This window comes from Gadus macrocephalus, chromosome 3 (genome assembly GCF_031168955.1).
Source record: "Gadus macrocephalus chromosome 3, ASM3116895v1".
Lineage (NCBI taxonomy): Eukaryota > Metazoa > Chordata > Actinopteri > Gadiformes > Gadidae > Gadus > Gadus macrocephalus.
Window position 1 is genome coordinate 17394003 of NC_082384.1, and position 17855 is coordinate 17411857.

The 17855-nt window shown below is 41.8% G+C and overlaps 2 protein-coding genes across 11 annotated transcripts; both read right to left on the minus strand.

The window, feature by feature from the left end:
* Nucleotides 1–39: 39 nt before the first annotated feature.
* casp3a (caspase 3, apoptosis-related cysteine peptidase a) lies at nt 40–5047 on the minus strand. The gene is made up of 6 exons (XM_060047707.1): nt 4762–5047; nt 4320–4459; nt 3801–3929; nt 3164–3339; nt 2413–2527; nt 40–1192 (listed from the first exon to the last, which is right to left on the minus strand). The coding sequence occupies exons 1-6, from the start codon at nt 4821–4823 to the stop codon at nt 963–965; spliced, it is 852 nt and encodes a 283-aa protein (XP_059903690.1). The 5' UTR covers nt 4824–5047; the 3' UTR covers nt 40–962.
* Nucleotides 5048–5528: 481 nt separating this feature from the next.
* Nucleotides 5529–17406, minus strand: LOC132454380 (oxysterol-binding protein 1-like). Of its 10 annotated transcripts, XM_060047700.1 has the most exons (20): nt 17266–17406; nt 16329–16499; nt 15777–15985; nt 15530–15692; nt 14948–15059; nt 14476–14674; nt 13689–13806; nt 13512–13572; nt 13051–13218; nt 12291–12536; nt 11852–11972; nt 11557–11660; nt 11164–11259; nt 10537–10721; nt 9949–10202; nt 9423–9470; nt 9099–9137; nt 8927–8956; nt 8218–8256; nt 5529–7605 (listed from the first exon to the last, which is right to left on the minus strand). In XM_060047700.1, the coding sequence occupies exons 2-20, from the start codon at nt 16460–16462 to the stop codon at nt 7460–7462; spliced, it is 2472 nt and encodes an 823-aa protein (XP_059903683.1). In that variant the 5' UTR covers nt 16463–16499; nt 17266–17406; the 3' UTR covers nt 5529–7459. The 10 variants fall into 10 exon arrangements, 8 of the variants coding, with proteins under 8 accessions (XP_059903683.1, XP_059903678.1, XP_059903680.1 ...); XM_060047695.1 differs by having other exon boundaries at nt 15530–15985; XM_060047697.1 differs by lacking the exon at nt 17266–17406 and adding an exon at nt 16977–17206 and having other exon boundaries at nt 15530–15985.
* Nucleotides 17407–17855: the final 449 nt, after the last annotated feature.

Below are 17855 nucleotides of genomic sequence, written 5' to 3' on the forward strand. Positions count from 1 at the left end.
ATAAAGCTGATGTAGGCTATACATAAAAACACCAATCCATAAAATTGTCTTACTTTATTCTAAGCTTGGACAAATATTAAAACATCATGAGAAACCTGAGCAATTATAAATACACCAATACAGTCGGATATTACATGTAAAAATGACTCTGCATTGCGTACAACCAACCTATAACCCAATACATGCATTGCAAGATAAAGTCGCACAGGTGGAGGACCATATTGCTGCAGACATTACCCCTGAATGTCAAGAGCAAACAGCACCATAGGCAGAGTGATTATAAATCAGTACCATGTCCAGGGAAGGACCAATCAAAAAACACATCACATGGTCTCCTGAAAATATTCGGCTTCGTACATTGCAACCAACGTAGGCCTACATGATTATCTACTGGCTACGCAGAAATATATGGGAAACTCCTGCTGATTCTGTGCGGTGAAGTACAATACAACACGATGACTATATAGAGAGCATGCATGAAGAAGATCACAGACAGCCAGGCCTGCTTCATCGGGCCATTTTGACGAGGGTGTATCTTAACGAAGTCTGGCTGATTGTTCACATTTCGGTAGCCTTCCCAACAGGCTTCCGAATAGCTTTGACTGTCAAATAAAAGCAAAGTAGCCTAACAAAATAAAAATATGAGTACATGTTTTTTGTGTAGAAAAGTGAAAAGGTTTGACAAAAATAGCATGAAAAGTATTTAACAGCCACAGCAGTATATTCCCAAAACATTGTAGATTGCTATGAGGAGTTCTTTGGGAAGATACATGTTGAAACAGGTAACGTTAGGCCTATGCATCCCAAATAGCAACCACCGTTTTGAGCACAACGCCTACTTTACAAACATAATTTCAGTCAAATGTACAAGAAAACCTCAAAAGCAGTAAACGTATCCTATATCATTTCACCATCACATAAACACGAAATGTGTTTAGAACATTATTTTCTTAATAACAACATCAGGGGGTAAAATACATCTCCTTGGTCAGCATCGACACAATGCAGGGAATTTGTTTTTTAGCATCAAAGCCCGGGTCGTTGGTGGCAGACACGAACTCTACCGCCACCTTGTGGTTCACTCGTGTCAGGATGTGTTGCAGCTCCAACTCCTTTGCGTATTTTGCGACCATCTCACACAGTGACTGTATAAACCAGGAGCCGCTTGTAGTATTTCTCCACGAATAGTAACCTGTAGAAGCATGCGTAGCAGAATGAGCGTTGAGGTTTGAAACAAAGGGATACAAGGGCAGTTTGCAAATCCTACTGCTTCTTACAACCTGCCAACAATATTCTCAAGTCAGCAAAGACGTAGTGCCCTGTAAGCAGTGATGTAACGCGTTAATCAGTAACGCGTTACTGGCCTCGGACCACTTTTTTCAGTAATGAGTAATCTAACGCGTTACTATTTCCAAACCAGTAATCAGATTAAAGTTACTCACTATTTTTTTACCGGATCACCGATTGGCGTTGAGAGCGATGGAGTGGTGTGTGTGTGTGTCTGTCTGTCTGTGTGAGAGTGCATGTGCGTGTACCTTTAGCTAAAAGGTGTTTAAGTGGGTTTTGCCTCATTGTCTGCAGCCTAAAACCCAAACACAGGCTACCTATCAAAATCTGGATGCATTGAATTATAGTAATCTCAGGGATAGGAGGTATTATTATTATTAGGTCATTCAGATACATATAATCAATCAGTAGGGGTTATGCATTCTGCTCAAGGATGCCTACATATACCGTATTTTCCGGACTATAAGTCGCGTTTTTTTTGTAGTTTGGCTTGCCCTGCGACTTATATTTCGAAGCGATTTATATGCCAAAATTGTGCGTACATAATCCTCGGCCGCAAGAGGGCACCGTCATTCATTAGGCCTACAACTGAACGCTGCAAGCCTACTGCACCACCGAATAAATTATATTCTCGTCCTCAATGTCCTCCGGTTCAACCAAAGCTACCCCAGCCTTAGCTGCAATTTTGTGCAACATAGCTGTCACACATATCACAGCGCATGACTTGGCCGGCGAAAACTGGAGCCCTCCGCTGGACTTGTGAAGGCATCTGACCGCGGCGCATACGCGTCCGGTGGAATCCCGGTGTCACTGAATTCGGTATACTCTCAGAACTACGAGGGACCGACACACCTATATTGCTATTGCAATTTCATTCAGTCTCTCCAGACTAAACGTTCTTGTTTAAATGTTTAAAAATAAATGCGACTTATACACCGATGCGACGTATATATGTTTTTTTCCTCGTCATGGAGCATTTTTTGACTGATGCGACTTATACTCGGGAGCGACGTATAGTCCGGAAAATACGGTAGTCTGTTGACATGGGTATCAAACCAAGTACCCTTTGGCTGGAAGGTGAACACCCCGGCCACTAGACTAGACCCAACCATACCAGGACCCTACCTGGGGCTGTGGAGTACGCATAGAGGAAGTCGGCCTCCACAGGGATCTTTGTTGTGCCGTAATCCGGTCCGCTGTCCGTTTCAATCCCCCCATCCAGTTCTGTGCCTCGGCAGGCCTGACCGCAACAGGAGTACAATCACACACAATGAGATGACATGTTGTGCACGTCTTATATACAAAACTGAGTAGGGGGGGGACATTGAATTTTTTAAAGATCTTCTATAGAAATACATTTAGTAGAAAGGGCACATCTAGACCATATTTAACCATGATACACATTGTCCAGTAAAAAAAACTGCTTAAGTTTGGAACCATTAAAGACGATCAAAGAAGTAAAATGCTAACTGTGTTAACAGCAGATGTCTTATCATACCACTCCACTTATGTGAAAATGATTCTCTCTGTCAGTACTCTGTGGTGCATTTCATCATTCAAATGTTTTTAATTTTTTTTATAGATTTCTTCTACATTCACTTTATCTATGGGGGTTATTGTGATAATGTGCGTGATGAGTGAGACTCTCTCTGTCTCTACAGGCCTGACCAATCCGCTTCAACTATGTTAATTCAAAGTGTAGGACACGCCCCTCAAGTTATTAACCCCTGGCCTTGTTGGAAGAACAATAAACTAGCTTCAAATTTAATATTTCTGAGTTTCATTACTTTACATGAAATCCATTACGATGTATGTAGGACCTACTGCATAGACTGGACCTCAAGACAGGGGAATAGAGGAGACAACATTGCCATACCTGAATGAAGAAAAGTTTGGGTTTCCCCACCAGGGACCTGCACTGGTCGCCCCGGAAGAGGGAGGTGAGGCTCCTGAGTTCCAGGGGGCCGTCGGTGCCGAAGAACACGCCGTCGTCGCCGTGGCTCAACAAGACACAGATAAAGGACGCAGAGTCACCGTGGTCGTCACCCGCCGCTGAAAGACGAATGGGTTTATTATGTTAGACGCTTTATTCCAAAAAGAGCCTCCAAACAGTAACTTACGGTGATATCAGAAACCGGTCATTAGGAAGCAGTTACGGGGGTTAGGGCATCTTGCTCAAGGATTATTACAGGTAGGCTGCGGACCTTTGTACCTTTCTGCTGGGAGTAGAAGCCCTAGGCCGTAGCCGCTACACTTTTCGGCCCCAAATGAGCAGTACATATGCAATGTGTATTTGCAACATAGATTTAAAAATAACCACGAGTAGCAATATTAAAAAAACATAATAATATGAAAAGCATAAAACTATTACAATCAACAATATATGCAAGAAGAGTAATAGACACGTTAACATTCAGTTGTAAACAAGTGTATACATTTAGACAATCGAGAGACTTTGCAGTTGGTGATTGTGCTTTTTTTTCCAACCGTGTGACTGCACAACACTTACTTACCAGAACTTAAAACCTGTTTGATCTGGTCAATGCTCTGGTCATTGTACACCTTTACTTTGTAGCCCAACTTTTTAAACACCTGCATTGCATTGCCTGCATCCATGTCTGTACCATTACGTTGATTCATGCCTTTAGATCCAGAAAGAATAGAAAGGATTATTTCACAATACAATAGAACAAAAAATGTTAAGATGTTAATAAATACTGCATATTGTAAATACTGCACAGTTCAAATCTAGAACATTTACCTTTAGTCAAAGGGCTACATCAATACAAAGACAATTTATGTCATTTGTATATATTTGCCCCGATCTTAAAGTTTATATACAAGCATGAAAATACTAGTCATTATGATACTGATGCATATTACTGTATATGGTTTGTTTATAGGCTGTGCCTTGTGGGTTCAGTTTTTTGATAAATGACGCAAGTGCAAAAAGACACGTCAGCTGCAGAATCTATAAACAGTTGGAAAAAAACACATTAAGTCCTGTCCAAACAGTGAGGCTAGATGAATACCAGTTCTTCTGTCGAAGTTCTTGTTGTTGATGATGATACAGCGGCCAATGCAGGGGTAGTTGAGACTGTATCTGAAGCTTTGGGCGTTCGGCTTCGAGTCAACATCCATGGATCCCGGAGTAACCGAAGACGCCTGTAAGCTGAACAAAGATAGTCCGAAATACAAATGCGGAAAAATTATTTTTTGAAAACAAAAGCAGAAGAGCAGTTGTACAAATGTCGAATCTATAAGTTGATGTTGTGCTGTATCATACAAAACAGCGGTTTTATATCATACAATACAGCACGCCAGTTTCCCAGGTAGCATATTAAATATTAAATTGGCTAAACTATGGACTTTTCGAAAACTACATCATCACTATATTTCTTAAAGTAGCTTTAGGAAAATACTTTCAGGATGCAAAAAATAATAATAAAGAACCGTATGATAATACTCTCTTACTCTTGTTCCCCGCACTTCTTCGCGTCTGGGCAATCAACTCCTCCATTGCCGTTTGCAGACATGTTTCTTGAAGACTAAACAATGCTTATTGATTTGAAAGATAAGAAACGACTGGACTCGAAAGATAAGAAAGGAACTGTAGACTTATGTTTTAAGACGGCTGCCCGTGTGTTCGCCTTCCTGGTTGGTCTTTGTTGTGAACGCCCCGGCGTAAACAATCGATGCTGTCCTCGTTGCAGGCAGCTCGCTATGATCTCTCTCTCCCTCTCTCTCCCGTGCACGCCGTTATGTCGCGGTCACGCGAGAGTGGCAGGGGTATTCTCGAGTCACGTGGCCAAATGCCAAGCGCATACCATGCAGACTGTATAAAGCACCCTGCAATATTTTTTTTTTTACCGTTCTTCTACCAACTTTATGTTCGTTATTTGGTGTACCTAGTCATCCCACTACAACTAACTATTATAGTGCCTGTGCTCCTACGTATTTATAGTCGTAAAACCTGTCTAGCGACACTGGTTATTTGCTTCATTGCATGTAATGTTCTGTACTAGCCATGTGTTCACTGAGTGTTTGTGTCACGAGAAGAATGAAAGAGACATCTCGTGCGATGAATTCAAAAAAGCTGCGTCATAGAAGTTCTCATGAACAAAAGATAATGCACTGCATTTTAATAAACACATTTCAAGTGAATCTAGCTCTAGTGTGCGACCCAATCTCAAGGAAATAATTTAAATAGGCAAAGCTATATAAAACACTTCACAAAACACTTGTTGTTACTATATGCATCCTTTACTATAGACATGGCATGAACATTGTTCCTACAAACGGTAGGTTAGGAAATAAACAACCATTTTACAAGATCTAAATATAAAATATTCAGTTGTTGTATATGGCCAATTTAGCCCACACAATGTGTTCCTTATGTTGTTTAGTATTCTACAACGATTGTGCAATACAATCAATTAAACATAAACAATGAATGTGATTTGCTGTAATAAAATACCAATTACAAATGATTGTACAATGATACAATGATTGTAAAGATATTTCATATTTTTGTGTTTGTGACATAAAATAGGACTAAGAAATGTAGGGAAGCAAAAACAGATGTTGCATACAGAATATACAAATTGATAGAGGAGCAAGACTGTAAAGGAAAAGTAAAAGTAAAGTAAAAAAAAGACACAAATTCCCGGCAAGACTAATAACTGCTACACAAGATCATTTATATAGAAAATTAAAAGGAAAAACATGAGTAGGACATTGAATACAACTAATTGTTCGATTGTGTTCAACACACTTTATGCTTTACAGAAAGGGACACACAACTATACTAATGAAGACAATCTTTCATTATAAAGAGCTAGCCCAGCTAGTAGTTAATGCGCGCACACACACACACACACACACACACACACACACACACACACACACACACACACACACACACACACACACACACACACACACACACACACACACACACACACACACCAACATTCTATAACTTATTTTTCCAAAATTTGTGTTTAAGTACACTTTTAATATAAAACAGCTCTCCAATCATCGATCAAACTTGATTGAAAACAAGGAGCACACAGTTAAAACTATCACTCCACACAAAGTATTTCCAATCAAATGTATACATCACTAGGATAGAATATAATAATCTGAATTTTCTTCTATAAATAAATAATATTAGGTTTCAGGAAGGACATGTGAAATGTAAACTGAAAGAAAAATAAGAATAGAAGATTTAAAACAAATATATTTTAAATCTAATATTTACCCTCCTGAAAACACACACACACACACTTCTACATGAACATATACATTTTCCCTCAGAGACTTATAGGATAATGCTATAGGTTAAACTACAAACAGACGATTAGAATTTGTGTACAGTCAAGAGAGATGCAGGTCAAAAACATAGTTGTGCAAAAAAGTGTTAAGGCTTTGATATACTTCAAACAAATTCGTAATCGGCGTGTGCAGGGTACTCAAATAGTCAACATTTTCCCCACAAGCCCCTGACACACACCACTGCCTGCAACTGGTCGACAATGACACTTGAATGATTGCGTCTTACCGTGATATGCGCATTAGTCAAACCCACTGAATATATTGCACCTTGCTGAAATCTGTGTGATCGACAGCCTATGTGAACACGCAGATTTAGATTTTGTTTGATGTACTTCGGGGCCTTAACTGCCACAGTGAGTCTTGTTTTGCAGAGGAAGAGGATGTCCCTACTCTAAGTCTAATATCCAAGTGGTAGTAATCTCATGTAGGTGGTGATTTCCCCCATTGCTATGTTAAACTCAGAGGGTAGTTTCTTTATATTTTGAAAAACTGTAAACAACAATTAGAGATGGGTTGTTGATCTAGTACAAGTGTGTACATTTATCATAAAAAAAAAAAAAAAGGTATTGAGGCCATTGTTTATTTTCACACGGCAGTATTGAACTTTTCAACCTAGAACTTTTCATGTGTGGTCATTAGAATCTATTCCACCCTCTCACTTCCTCATTCTCATAAACCAGGGCTTTAGAAAATGAAAATGGAAGTAATTGTGCTTTTCTCAGAGGGACCCTGTACATATCATCTGGTTAATCCTCTTTGTCTCTCTCCTCTAGTGTGTGTACTGTATCTGCATCCGCTCCGCAGCAGGGAGTAGAGGGGTGGTTAGCTTCCTCCATCAGAAGATGTCAGGACACATGTCCCAGGATCCTTCTTCCTTGGCGTCCCAGTAGCCTCCTTTGTAGACGTGCAAGCTCTCTCCCGAGACGGGGTCGTCTATCTTCTTGAACCAAAGTGCTTCATAGTTATCGATGTGCTGGGCACCTGTTGTGGAAAAAGCAAAAAGGGACAACAAATTAATTGGGATCCATTCTCCTCTTTCTCCGGGTGAAGATCTTAGCAGGATTGGAGCTGGAGATTCAGAGGAAAGGAGCCAGATATAACTTATTAGCTACCAGGGATCTGGGTAAATGGATGTCGGGGAAGGTTTACTCGAGTCAGTGGATTCGATTTTTCACAGTCCCCCTGACTGTATGGAATACAGTTTAGTGTTATAAGTCACTCTTAAAGCTGTTACAGAGTCCAAACTCCTAGTATTGCAGAAAGGCCAACTGGTTTTGGGATCATACAAACTGGTTTATGGCCATCCACCCTCGTGCTGCTGTAATGTGATTTTATCCTTTGGGATTTGATTGGTTCGGTGTTAAAGTATCAACAAGCTCGGCAGATGTTTATAGGAGTTGGAGCAGAACATATAATTATATTATTGGAAATGTTGAGCCTGCTAACCCTGGTATGGGCTCATGTATGATTCTAGCATCAGGCAGACATGACAGATAAACACTATGTTAACTCTAAAGTCTAGGACTACTTGGACTGCTCCTAGAGAACAGATAGGGGATTGGAGAGGTAATGGGATGGTCTGATGTTACTTGCATTTGATGGGCGCACCATAGGGATCTTCCAAGCCTTCGGCTACAGAAGAACAACAATATGGAGACGGTTTTCAGAATGGAGGGAACGATGAAAACAATGGCTGGTAACACCATGCTAATGACAGGCCTCTAAAAGTTTCAGCTTCCACACCATGTGTTGAAGCTGAAATTGTATGTAAATATGTATGTAAATATATATGTATGTCTAATAAATAAATAAAACCTATATGCTATAATACTGCAGAGTTGATTATATCCAAGATGTTTGAGATATCTATATATCATCTATCTATATGTCTTTGTATAATAAGTATGAATAAGACATACTGTGTGTGTGTGTGTGTGTGTGTGTGTGTGTGTGTGTGTGTGTGTGTGTGTGTGTGTGTGTGTGTGTGTGTGTGTGTGTGTGTGTGTGTGTGGACATTTTGTGATGCCAAATATATTTGATTTTCAGTTGGTAGCTGACATGATATAAATGGAACAGTGAGCATGTAAGCATTTTCACTATGTTATAATGTCCTTTCAGACTGCATTGTACCTCGAGACACAAAATCATTCCCTGTTCAAACAGTGGCAGTAACTCAAACCGGTTCAGATTATAAATAACACAGAGGAATCTTTCAGAGTGAGCACAATCTTTTTCCCAGCTGTGCACTGACATAAACTGACAGGCGTTAAAATGTTATCTATGTCAAGAGAGGAATACTTGCATAGATAGGATGGGTGTGGTCCTTGATAAGCTGTCAGAAAGAATAGTTTGGAAGGCATGTTTGGTACAAATGGACACAAAAAGGACCGTGAGTGATTTGATATAGAAAAAAACGAGACATTGACAGAAGGAACATTTAAGACAAAAGTGGGGAATCATGAGATGGTACTTGCATGCAAGAGGCGTGTTAGGCGGAGAATCCTCTGGGTTTGCTGTACATGTAAAACAAGCGAATAATTATTGGAGGAAAGAAAGCTCCCTTAAATATATGGCAACAAAGTTGGAGTAAACAAATTGTTAAAGTTAAAAAATGTATGCTTTAGAAACTTTAACGTGCCTTTGCCAACCCAATGCAATCTTGGATCACATGAGATGCATTCTGTTTTGGTCAAATCAATGCTAACAGCAGCACACATCAACAAAAACAAAAAACGGATGCCAAAAAAAAGCAGGGAAACCAACTGCACAACAGTATTTTCTACTGAAGGGATACTTGCTTTCGTTTGAATTCTCACTTGCTTCCGTGCCAGTTTCATCTGTCTCGGCTATATGGAAAACAAACGGATGGAAGGACAACAAGAAGATGAAAGAGCATTTAGCACCTGCCACAAGCAGATGTGTGCTTGATTTGTTTGTTGCAAGACTAGAATAGCTAGAGGAACGAGACAAGTTGGGGGGATGGATACTGGATACTTGCATTTCAGAGCTGGGTTAGTTTCGCCATCCTCACTGACAGCTTAAGGGAGAAGACCGACAGACAGACATGGGAAACAGACACATGGAAGCGTTCACAGAAGAATGAAAAAAACAAACTGAAGTTCTCAAAACAAAAAAAGGAGAAAACGATTATTCCAATCACAGCGCTTTACAGTGTGTGTGTGTGTGTGTGTGTGTGTGTGTGTGTGTGTGTGTGTGTGTGAGTGTGAGTGTGAGTGTCGCGCACGCGCGTGTGTGTGTGTGTGTCTCGTCACGTGCGTGTGTGTGTGTCGCGCGCGTCTGTGTGTGTCTCTCACTCACCCTCACCCTCGGCCTCAGCCTCCCCCTCACCCTCCCCCTCCTCGGGGGGGGCGGCGACCACGGCGGCCGCCCTCTCGCGGCGGACCGTGCGCTGCTTCTCCTCCAGCCGCTGCTTCTCGGCGTTGGCCTCGTCCCAGCGGCCCGCCTCCATCAGCCGCTGGTCGGGCCGCTGCCGGCTGTCGGTGGGCGCCACGCCCTCCTCCGGCTCGTTCAGGGTCAGCGCCAGGCAGGAGAAGTAGTACATGGTGTCCGCTCCCTCCCTGGGGGGGGGGGGGGGGAAGGAGATTTATTGAGTAACAATGTATTGCTTTTTTTTTTTTTATCCTGTGCAATGAGGATTTGTTGATTCATAGGAAATCAGAAATTTTGGTTAAGCCATACTACTTTCTCAACAGGATGCTTATTGACGCATAAAATAGAAAAAAATACGCTCTGAAAATAGTATGTTTGAGAAATGGAAAATGTGTGATGGTAAAGAAAATGTGTGACCGTTACCATCAGTGATGGTAGCTTATCACATCGGCCAATAGGCAATATGTAATATCCATTTCAACCCAATATGAAGGCATCGTTGACGAGGAGGACCAAACTCACGGCAGAGGGTTCTTCTTCCAGATCTCTTTGGACTTCAGCGTCTGGTACACGGTCCTCTGTTTGCCCTCCGTGCCGTTCTCTCCTTTGCTGCTCTGCATCACTCTGGAGAACTCCATCTTCTCGTCCCACGTCCCGGACAGAACGAAGTGGGCCTTACCGTCCTTGTCTGTCACCACACCCGTGACCTGCCGATGGATAGAACAGCAGCTCTTAGGTTGACTTTATCGTGAGGAATTCCAGGCAAATTTAATATTTAGGAATAATTCAGAGGCACATTTGTCAATATGTATGTAGCAATATGTATGTAAACTAGTTGGGTTAATTACATATTACTTGAGTTAAACATAAAAGGAAAGACATAAAAAAGCCTATGCTACCACCACAAGAACAATTATGTGTTGCTGCTTAGAAAAATTAACTCCAATGTTTTTGCATTCATTGACCTAGTTGGGAAATTGGATTGATAATATAGATCGGAATATAAACCATAGAGAGAAATCTTTCCAGGTGAATGGAGTGTTTTAACCACAGATTATAGCACCCTTTATACTGTCGGGCAGTAAATTCAAATGTATTCAGTAGAATATTTCTAAAAAGCTACAGGACACAGCAGTGTGAGTAGACTACCTTTCTGGCCACATCTCTGGAGAAGTAGCTGTAGGGGGCGAACTTGAGGTGGCAGCGATCTCCTGTCTGGTGGTTCACCACGTCTATCTCTCCGGACTGACCCAAAAGGAGAGAGACAGCAATGTATTTCTGGCTTCAGCATATCTACACATTACTTACTACTGGGGTTTGCAATGGATTATATTATGATGGATGAGCATCCCACTTACGTTTGATGAAAAGCACATACTTATTTTTAAATAATGTATCTGGAAATGAAATTACAAATTAAACCATCTAATCAAAGTGTCTAATTGTTGATTAATCGTCTCATTATTCTCTTCCACCACATTTATAATCAATTTCCTTCCTTCCCTCGTCCATGAGAAACATGTCATTCGAAACTCTACCAACCTGGTCAATCCACAGTTTCCCCACGATGATGTTATGCACTGTAGTGGTAACCTTCTTCCAAGAGTAATGGTTGTTACTCTTCTCAAATAAGCACTGGATGGACCCTGTGGATTTAGAGAGTTAAATTATTTTAACCTTACGGTCCACCAACGAGGGATCTCACAACACGAACGGGGCCCAGAATGCATATCCAATGTTTGTGGGGGTTCTGGGGCAGGAGAATGACTTCCTGGGCCCGGACGGAGAAGGAGAGCACCTAATAACTTCATGCTACAAGTGATCCTCGCTCACTCACCCAAAGGCATGATGGAGAGGTATTTCCCTCTGAACTTGCTGGCCAGGGAGATCTCCTGTCTGAGGGTCCAGCCCCGATCTGAGACAGCATGGTGGGCTGCGGCAGGGGGGTGGTGGCTCACCTGTGAGGGACAGAGGCAAGAAAGAGGAGTGCGCATTTAAACCCTACCAAATAATACTACTATTGGAGGATTCAAGCTATTTTAGAGAGAGCTCTAATATGTAGACGCCACCCGGAACCTTTCGGACGGGAGTCAAACAACCTAACCCATAGACTAAGTTATGATCATTTGTGTGATTTGTGGATCTTTGAATAATCGGACGTGATAATGATGACACTCGCAAAACAATGAAACATTGATAGACATTTTTCCCCGAAGAGGGGCAACATGTGTCAGTATCATAACAAGCAGTTCCCCCAGACAGAACCCAGAGCTCACCTGTTCACACAGGGAGCGGTAGCCGCACTCCTTGAGCCGGTCCAGCTCGTACGTCTCGCCCAGCAGGGGGTTGAAGGGCTTCCCCGTGCGGTGCACCGTGGTGGAGTACGAGGAGACGGTGAAGGCCGCCACGTAGCACAGCTGCTCCAGGGAGCTCTGGCATTTGGCCGCCTTGTCGAGGAGCTCGTAGTACTCCAGGTCCTCCGAGAGGCGTTGGAGCATGGACAGAGGCTCGTTGAAGTTGACCTAGAGATGAATCAACAAGACAAACACAAAATGAAATGCATCTTTTGGTGCCCTGTCGTGGTTGATTGTATTTGTTTTACTTAGCCGTTATTTGTTCAGGAAGTTTGATTGAGGGGAGGCACCTCCTTTGCAAAATAGACCGGATGACTCAGGACATATTCATGGTTCGAATCCAAATGATCAGTGCGTTTACATGCAGAGTCATTATTGGATAAAGAAACGAATAAGACCTCAACAGGACTTTTAAAATGGATGTAAATACCTTTACCCCATCTACCTCGGACCGAAATCGGTACATGAACGGACAAGCGAAATCGGATAAGAACACCTATCTGAAGGGATTCTTGCGCATTAAGCCTAACCCCTGCATGCTTATTAATGACAGGTTTCTAAAATACATGGACTCCATGTAAAGTGTCCGCTAAATGAATTAAAACAGTAAATAATAACTAGTTTGCTACATTGTCTATTAAATGCTAGCAGGAATGTAAACGCATGAATATACGTGGCTTACGGGCATGGGTATCTTTGACAGCTCTTTGCCAATGCAGTTCTTCATGATGCTCCATAGGTTGAGGGAGTAATTGGGCTTGTCTGGAACACGGGTCCGCCTCTGTCTGACTGGCTCCAACTCCAGAGATTGGGGAGACTCGGGATTGGATGTCAGAGACTGTTCATCAAACTAGCAGAAGAAAGAAGGATGTATGTGATGAGGTGGTTGTGCCATCATAATAGTATAGACACTATTTATAAGGAACAACAAGAAGGGATAAATCCATAGGGTATGGGCAAGCCTTATTTATTTTTTCTCGATGGGTTATAAAATCGAACCAATGTAAATTCAGTCACTTCATCTAATATTTAGCTTTTTCAATCCTTCGAATAGCCAAGCTGATGTTATGCCATGGAACAGTTTACTACAAGTAATCCCACCGAACAGACACATGCAAAAGCATCGTCTTAGTATCCACTCACCGACTGATCGTCCATTCCAAGGTCACTGCAACTTATCCCACTAGCGTTGCTGCCAGACCTCCTGACAAGACGACAAAACCGAACCATTTAAGGAAATAAATCCAAATTCATTCAAGGGAAACAAAGGATTGGGCATTCACCAACCCTGCAGACAACAACAGACGGAGATGTTCTGACCTATGGTATTTAGGGTCGGCGGGGACAGTGATAAAGGCTGAAGGGTCTTCCATGGCATCAAAGAACTCGTTCTCGTCATCCTCATCACTGGCGTCCCCCTTTCCTGAGTCGCTAGACCCTGAGGACCAGAGAGTAAAGCTGGATGAACGTGTGCAAAACACCTGTTCAACCCCTTACTACAGAGCAATTGCCGTTAGTAGTTTTAGGCCCTGTCCACACGAAAATAAATAAAAGGGCCGATAAAAAACAGCCCTATGTGATTCCGTGTTAGGATTTGTGTGGACTCCTGATACGCAAACAATGACGTCATCGCCCCCTCACCAGCTTGGCGACGTTACACAAATTTGTTTTTAGCTTTAAATACAGACACTTGGTAAATACATTAAAAAGTATTTTCGGCTCAATCTAAAAAGGTTTAACAACTGGTTTCTCCTCCTCGACTGTATGCATTTCAGTGGTGAACCAGCGCCACACAGAGGCCTTGAATATGTACTACAGCGTTTCTACAGTTGGATGCGTTTTCGCAATCAGTCCGTCTTTACGGAGATATTACTGAAACGGAGATACTACTGAAACGCAGCCAAGGAAAACGGAGGAGAAAAGATTGTTTTTGCCCGTGTGGACGGGGCCTTAATCTATAGCCGTTTTTTTCTGTAATAGGTCCAAACATATTTCAGTGAGTTCATTTGCTAAAATGTACGAGTTGAGGTAGTTTGTCAGAGTTATTCTGAAAAAAGTAATACCAATACAGCAATACAGCTAGAGGTGCATATGGTGAGAGCTCTACCCTTGTTGTCCATGGCTGAGTTGCTGAGCGAAGAGGGCAGCACTGTGGCCCCTCTGAAGGCCCTCTCCAGGTGGTTGTGCTGCTTAGCCAGCTGCTCCAGGGTTTCCTCCAGACGTACTCTCTGGTCCCGCTCCGCCTGCAGGGCTTTCTGCCAGCGCTTGCTGTGGGTCTGGGCCAGGCCGAGGAAGTCTCTACACGCCTGCGAGGGGGTAGGGATATGGTATGGGTGTTTCATTAGACTCCTAAAAGAAAGTTACCAGGTTAAATCCCAAATGTTTGCAGCCTAACCTGTAGGTATCCTTGAGCAAGCTATCCTTAACCCCCTCCCAGCACCTTAATTGCTGAATGTTGCTATGGTATCAATAGTAAATAAAAGTCAATAGGACCAAAGGCATATACAAAACAAAATTAAATAAAGTTGGATGGGGGAATGCATCCACCGCGAGTTTCATTGCACTGAAGAGCAACTCACGTTGATCATGGCGTTGGAGGTGATGCGGAACAGCGTGGCTCTCTCCGTCACCTGTTTGATTTTGTCGCCCATGGGCCCCTGTATGCTGAGCCCTTCCAGCTCTGACAAGGACCTGGGGCCGAGAAGGAGACCAAGAGAAGCCAACGCATCAACGACCATGCAGTTTGAGCTTTTTTTTTGTCAGTTTAAACAGGTGCTTTAAGCCTTATTTATTTGTGTTCAAGCTCTATATTCCGACAGCCATCACTTATAACGATTTGTGGTTAACAACATGGTTCTCCCAGTCTCTCCGCTCTTCAGTAAAATGATTATATTTGTATTCTTATTCCCTTTTCCCCTTTATCCAATCAGGAGAGAGAACTCCTCAAAGTGGTACTCTGAGTGTTCACTGGCAGGCAGCAGATACGGCAAGAGAATAAAACGGAAGAAAGAAAGAAGCACACAGAAAATGCCAAGAAAAAGAGACAGGAGCCATTTATATATCCTTGTAGCCTTCAATCGGTGGAAAAACATGGGGTGACGTTGGGAAAATGCTACCAATCAGCCATACAGATATGGAAGACAGAGTGAGGGCTCACTGACCTTTGCAGAGCAGTGCCATGCTTGGTGATGAGGTCATTGCAGGTGCAAAGATCCTCCACCTTACAGCCCAGTGTGCGAAGAGTCGACTGGACCTCCATATTTCGACTGCTTCCGCTTGGTGCGGAGGTAGGCGGCGATGTGGGACCTTCGTCGCCAGAGTCGTCTGTGGGAAAAAAAGTATGAGCATAATCATTCATCAAGAGCCTTATGTACGAGGGATTATTCAATGGTTTCCCCGCAATCTCACCGGACTCGGCCTGCATGTGGACTGCTTTGGCCTTGGCCAGCTCCAGCGCGGTGATCCAGCGCTGCCGCTCCACCTCCGAGCTGGCCTTCAGGTGGTAGGTCTGGGCCCCGCCATTCGAAATTACAAAGTTACAAGAGTCCTCCACAGCAATGTTGGCCGTGGCCAAGTTGATGGTCCCTCTACATGTGTGTCCCATCTCTGCCTGGGTTCTGTGGACAGTTGGAATTGTTAATAATGGACCTTTTAAAGTATAAAATCCAATATCTTAAACTATTAAATCAGAATCATTAACAAAACGGTAAAAAGTAAAGCATGTATCAACAACATCTATTTAGCGAAACAAATGCATTATAAAGCTTAACTTAAACGATTATGTTACCATAATCAGGTAAATTGGTACTGGTCTTCAGAGTTCGATGTTACTACATAATAAAGTAATAATGTATACGTTTTATAATTTCTTCAAGTCCACACTTTTTTTGGTCATATTTCCAAAGAGTAGAATAGGTATATCTGCGAAAGAAGAGATGCTTGAGTGGGTGTTTAACTAACCTGTAATAAGACAGAAGGCCATTACTCAAAACAAACCACCGCCGCTGGTAACCTTTTATGTAGTTGGTCCATTTGAAGAGCCAACCCTTGTACGTGTCGCCAGGGGTAGGGGTAGGTGATTTAGGTTCCGACATCTCTAAACCTCTTGGCGTTAATTTGTGGTCCTACGCCCTGTTGAGATTAAAAGCAAAAATGTTTTTTCACCAGTTATCAGGAAGTTGTACTGTACTACAGATTGTGCCAATTGTTAGTCAGCGGCGATGTATGTTTAGTACGATAACGATAATAGATAGATCTATTGCAGTTTATACTAGGCGTATTGTCATATTATAAATCAAAGTAAAAATTCGTGTAAAACGAGTGGTTGTACAATTCTACAACATACATCGTTGATGTTATATTATAATTTTATTGTGCGGGTCGTGTTGTATGAGTAATGATAACGTTACTGATCAGTGACAGCGTAACGTTACTGATCAGTAATCAAAGTTTGGTCTGACCACAATAATGTAAATTGCTGTATGTACGGCTTCTGTTTATAATGATATTTGGGAGCCTAGCTTACATGGCCTGGTTGTGAATACAGCAACTTTATGGACACAGGCTACTACTAGATAATCTGTTTAACGGACTCTAGAAAATATATACCAATCGTGTGCTGAAACATCAGGCTATCCAAGTCACCGGCATGGCATAAAAGACACAATCCTTATAGATAACGATTAACCTGTGTCATGAGTTGGGAAGTGAACTGTAGATTACAAATACTAGGAGTTTCCCGTTAGCTTGTTGTAGGTTACCAACATAATCATTAGCCATTAAAGATAGCTTGACGTAAAGTTACAGACTAAAGCATCACAATACGAACGGTTCAGTTTAACTACACAATTTGTGGGGTCTTGCCACAGCCCATTCCATTTGCATTCAATATAGTTACCTTAGAGCTCGGCCATTAAACGCGATCTTATTTTCAGCTGATGCTAATGTTAGCTTAGTACCTTCCCCATAAAGTGTACTGCAACAGCTAGCCGCACCAGTTAGTTCCGTTATAGAGCAAACCTTTAAATAACATGACATGGGTACATTTGAGATATCCCTAAAAACCTCAATTGTATTCGTTATCTAAATAATTTAATGCACGTCGGCACTAATATATACCTTATTTGGATTGTATACATATCAATTAACTTTAAAACTTGTTTCTAACATTTCAGTTCAATTATAAAGCAATTTTTTTTTTCCTGATCTAAATTTTATTATAAAATGGAATGAGAAGTCTTTTGGCAACCTATTCGAGGCAGCTACTCGTTTTATTGACTGATTTTTTTTTTTCTTATATTTTTCTGGTAGTCAGGTCCCGATGAAGTTTGTGTTTTATTATTCTAGTCTATCAAAATATATTAGCCTACCATTCAAGATAAGTCATTTATAAAAAAATAATTTAAAGCACATACAATTTATGCTGTTTTAACCAATTGCATAGTAACCACTTCTTTGGCAATAAGACACATGTGTAATGGAAAAGCT

Coding starts and splice junctions, on each gene's coding strand:
- casp3a (XM_060047707.1), bottom strand. CDS start 4,823: ATGTCTGCAAACGGCAATGGAGGAGTTGATTGCCCAGACGCGAAGAAG. Junction 3,340..3,800: donor CAAACAGGTTTTAAGTTCTG/GTAAGTAAGTGT, acceptor TTCGTCTTTCAG/CGGCGGGTGACGACCACGGT. Junction 1,193..2,412: donor TGCGTACTCCACAGCCCCAG/GTAGGGTCCTGG, acceptor ATGCTTCTACAG/GTTACTATTCGTGGAGAAAT.
- LOC132454380 (XM_060047695.1), bottom strand. CDS start 16,462: ATGTCGGAACCTAAATCACCTACCCCTACCCCTGGCGACACGTACAAG. Junction 13,807..14,475: donor CTCAGCCATGGACAACAAGG/GTAGAGCTCTCA, acceptor TCTGGTCCTCAG/GGTCTAGCGACTCAGGAAAG. Junction 9,471..9,948: donor GGGGGAGGCTGAGGCCGAGG/GTGAGGGTGAGT, acceptor TTTTCCATATAG/CCGAGACAGATGAAACTGGC.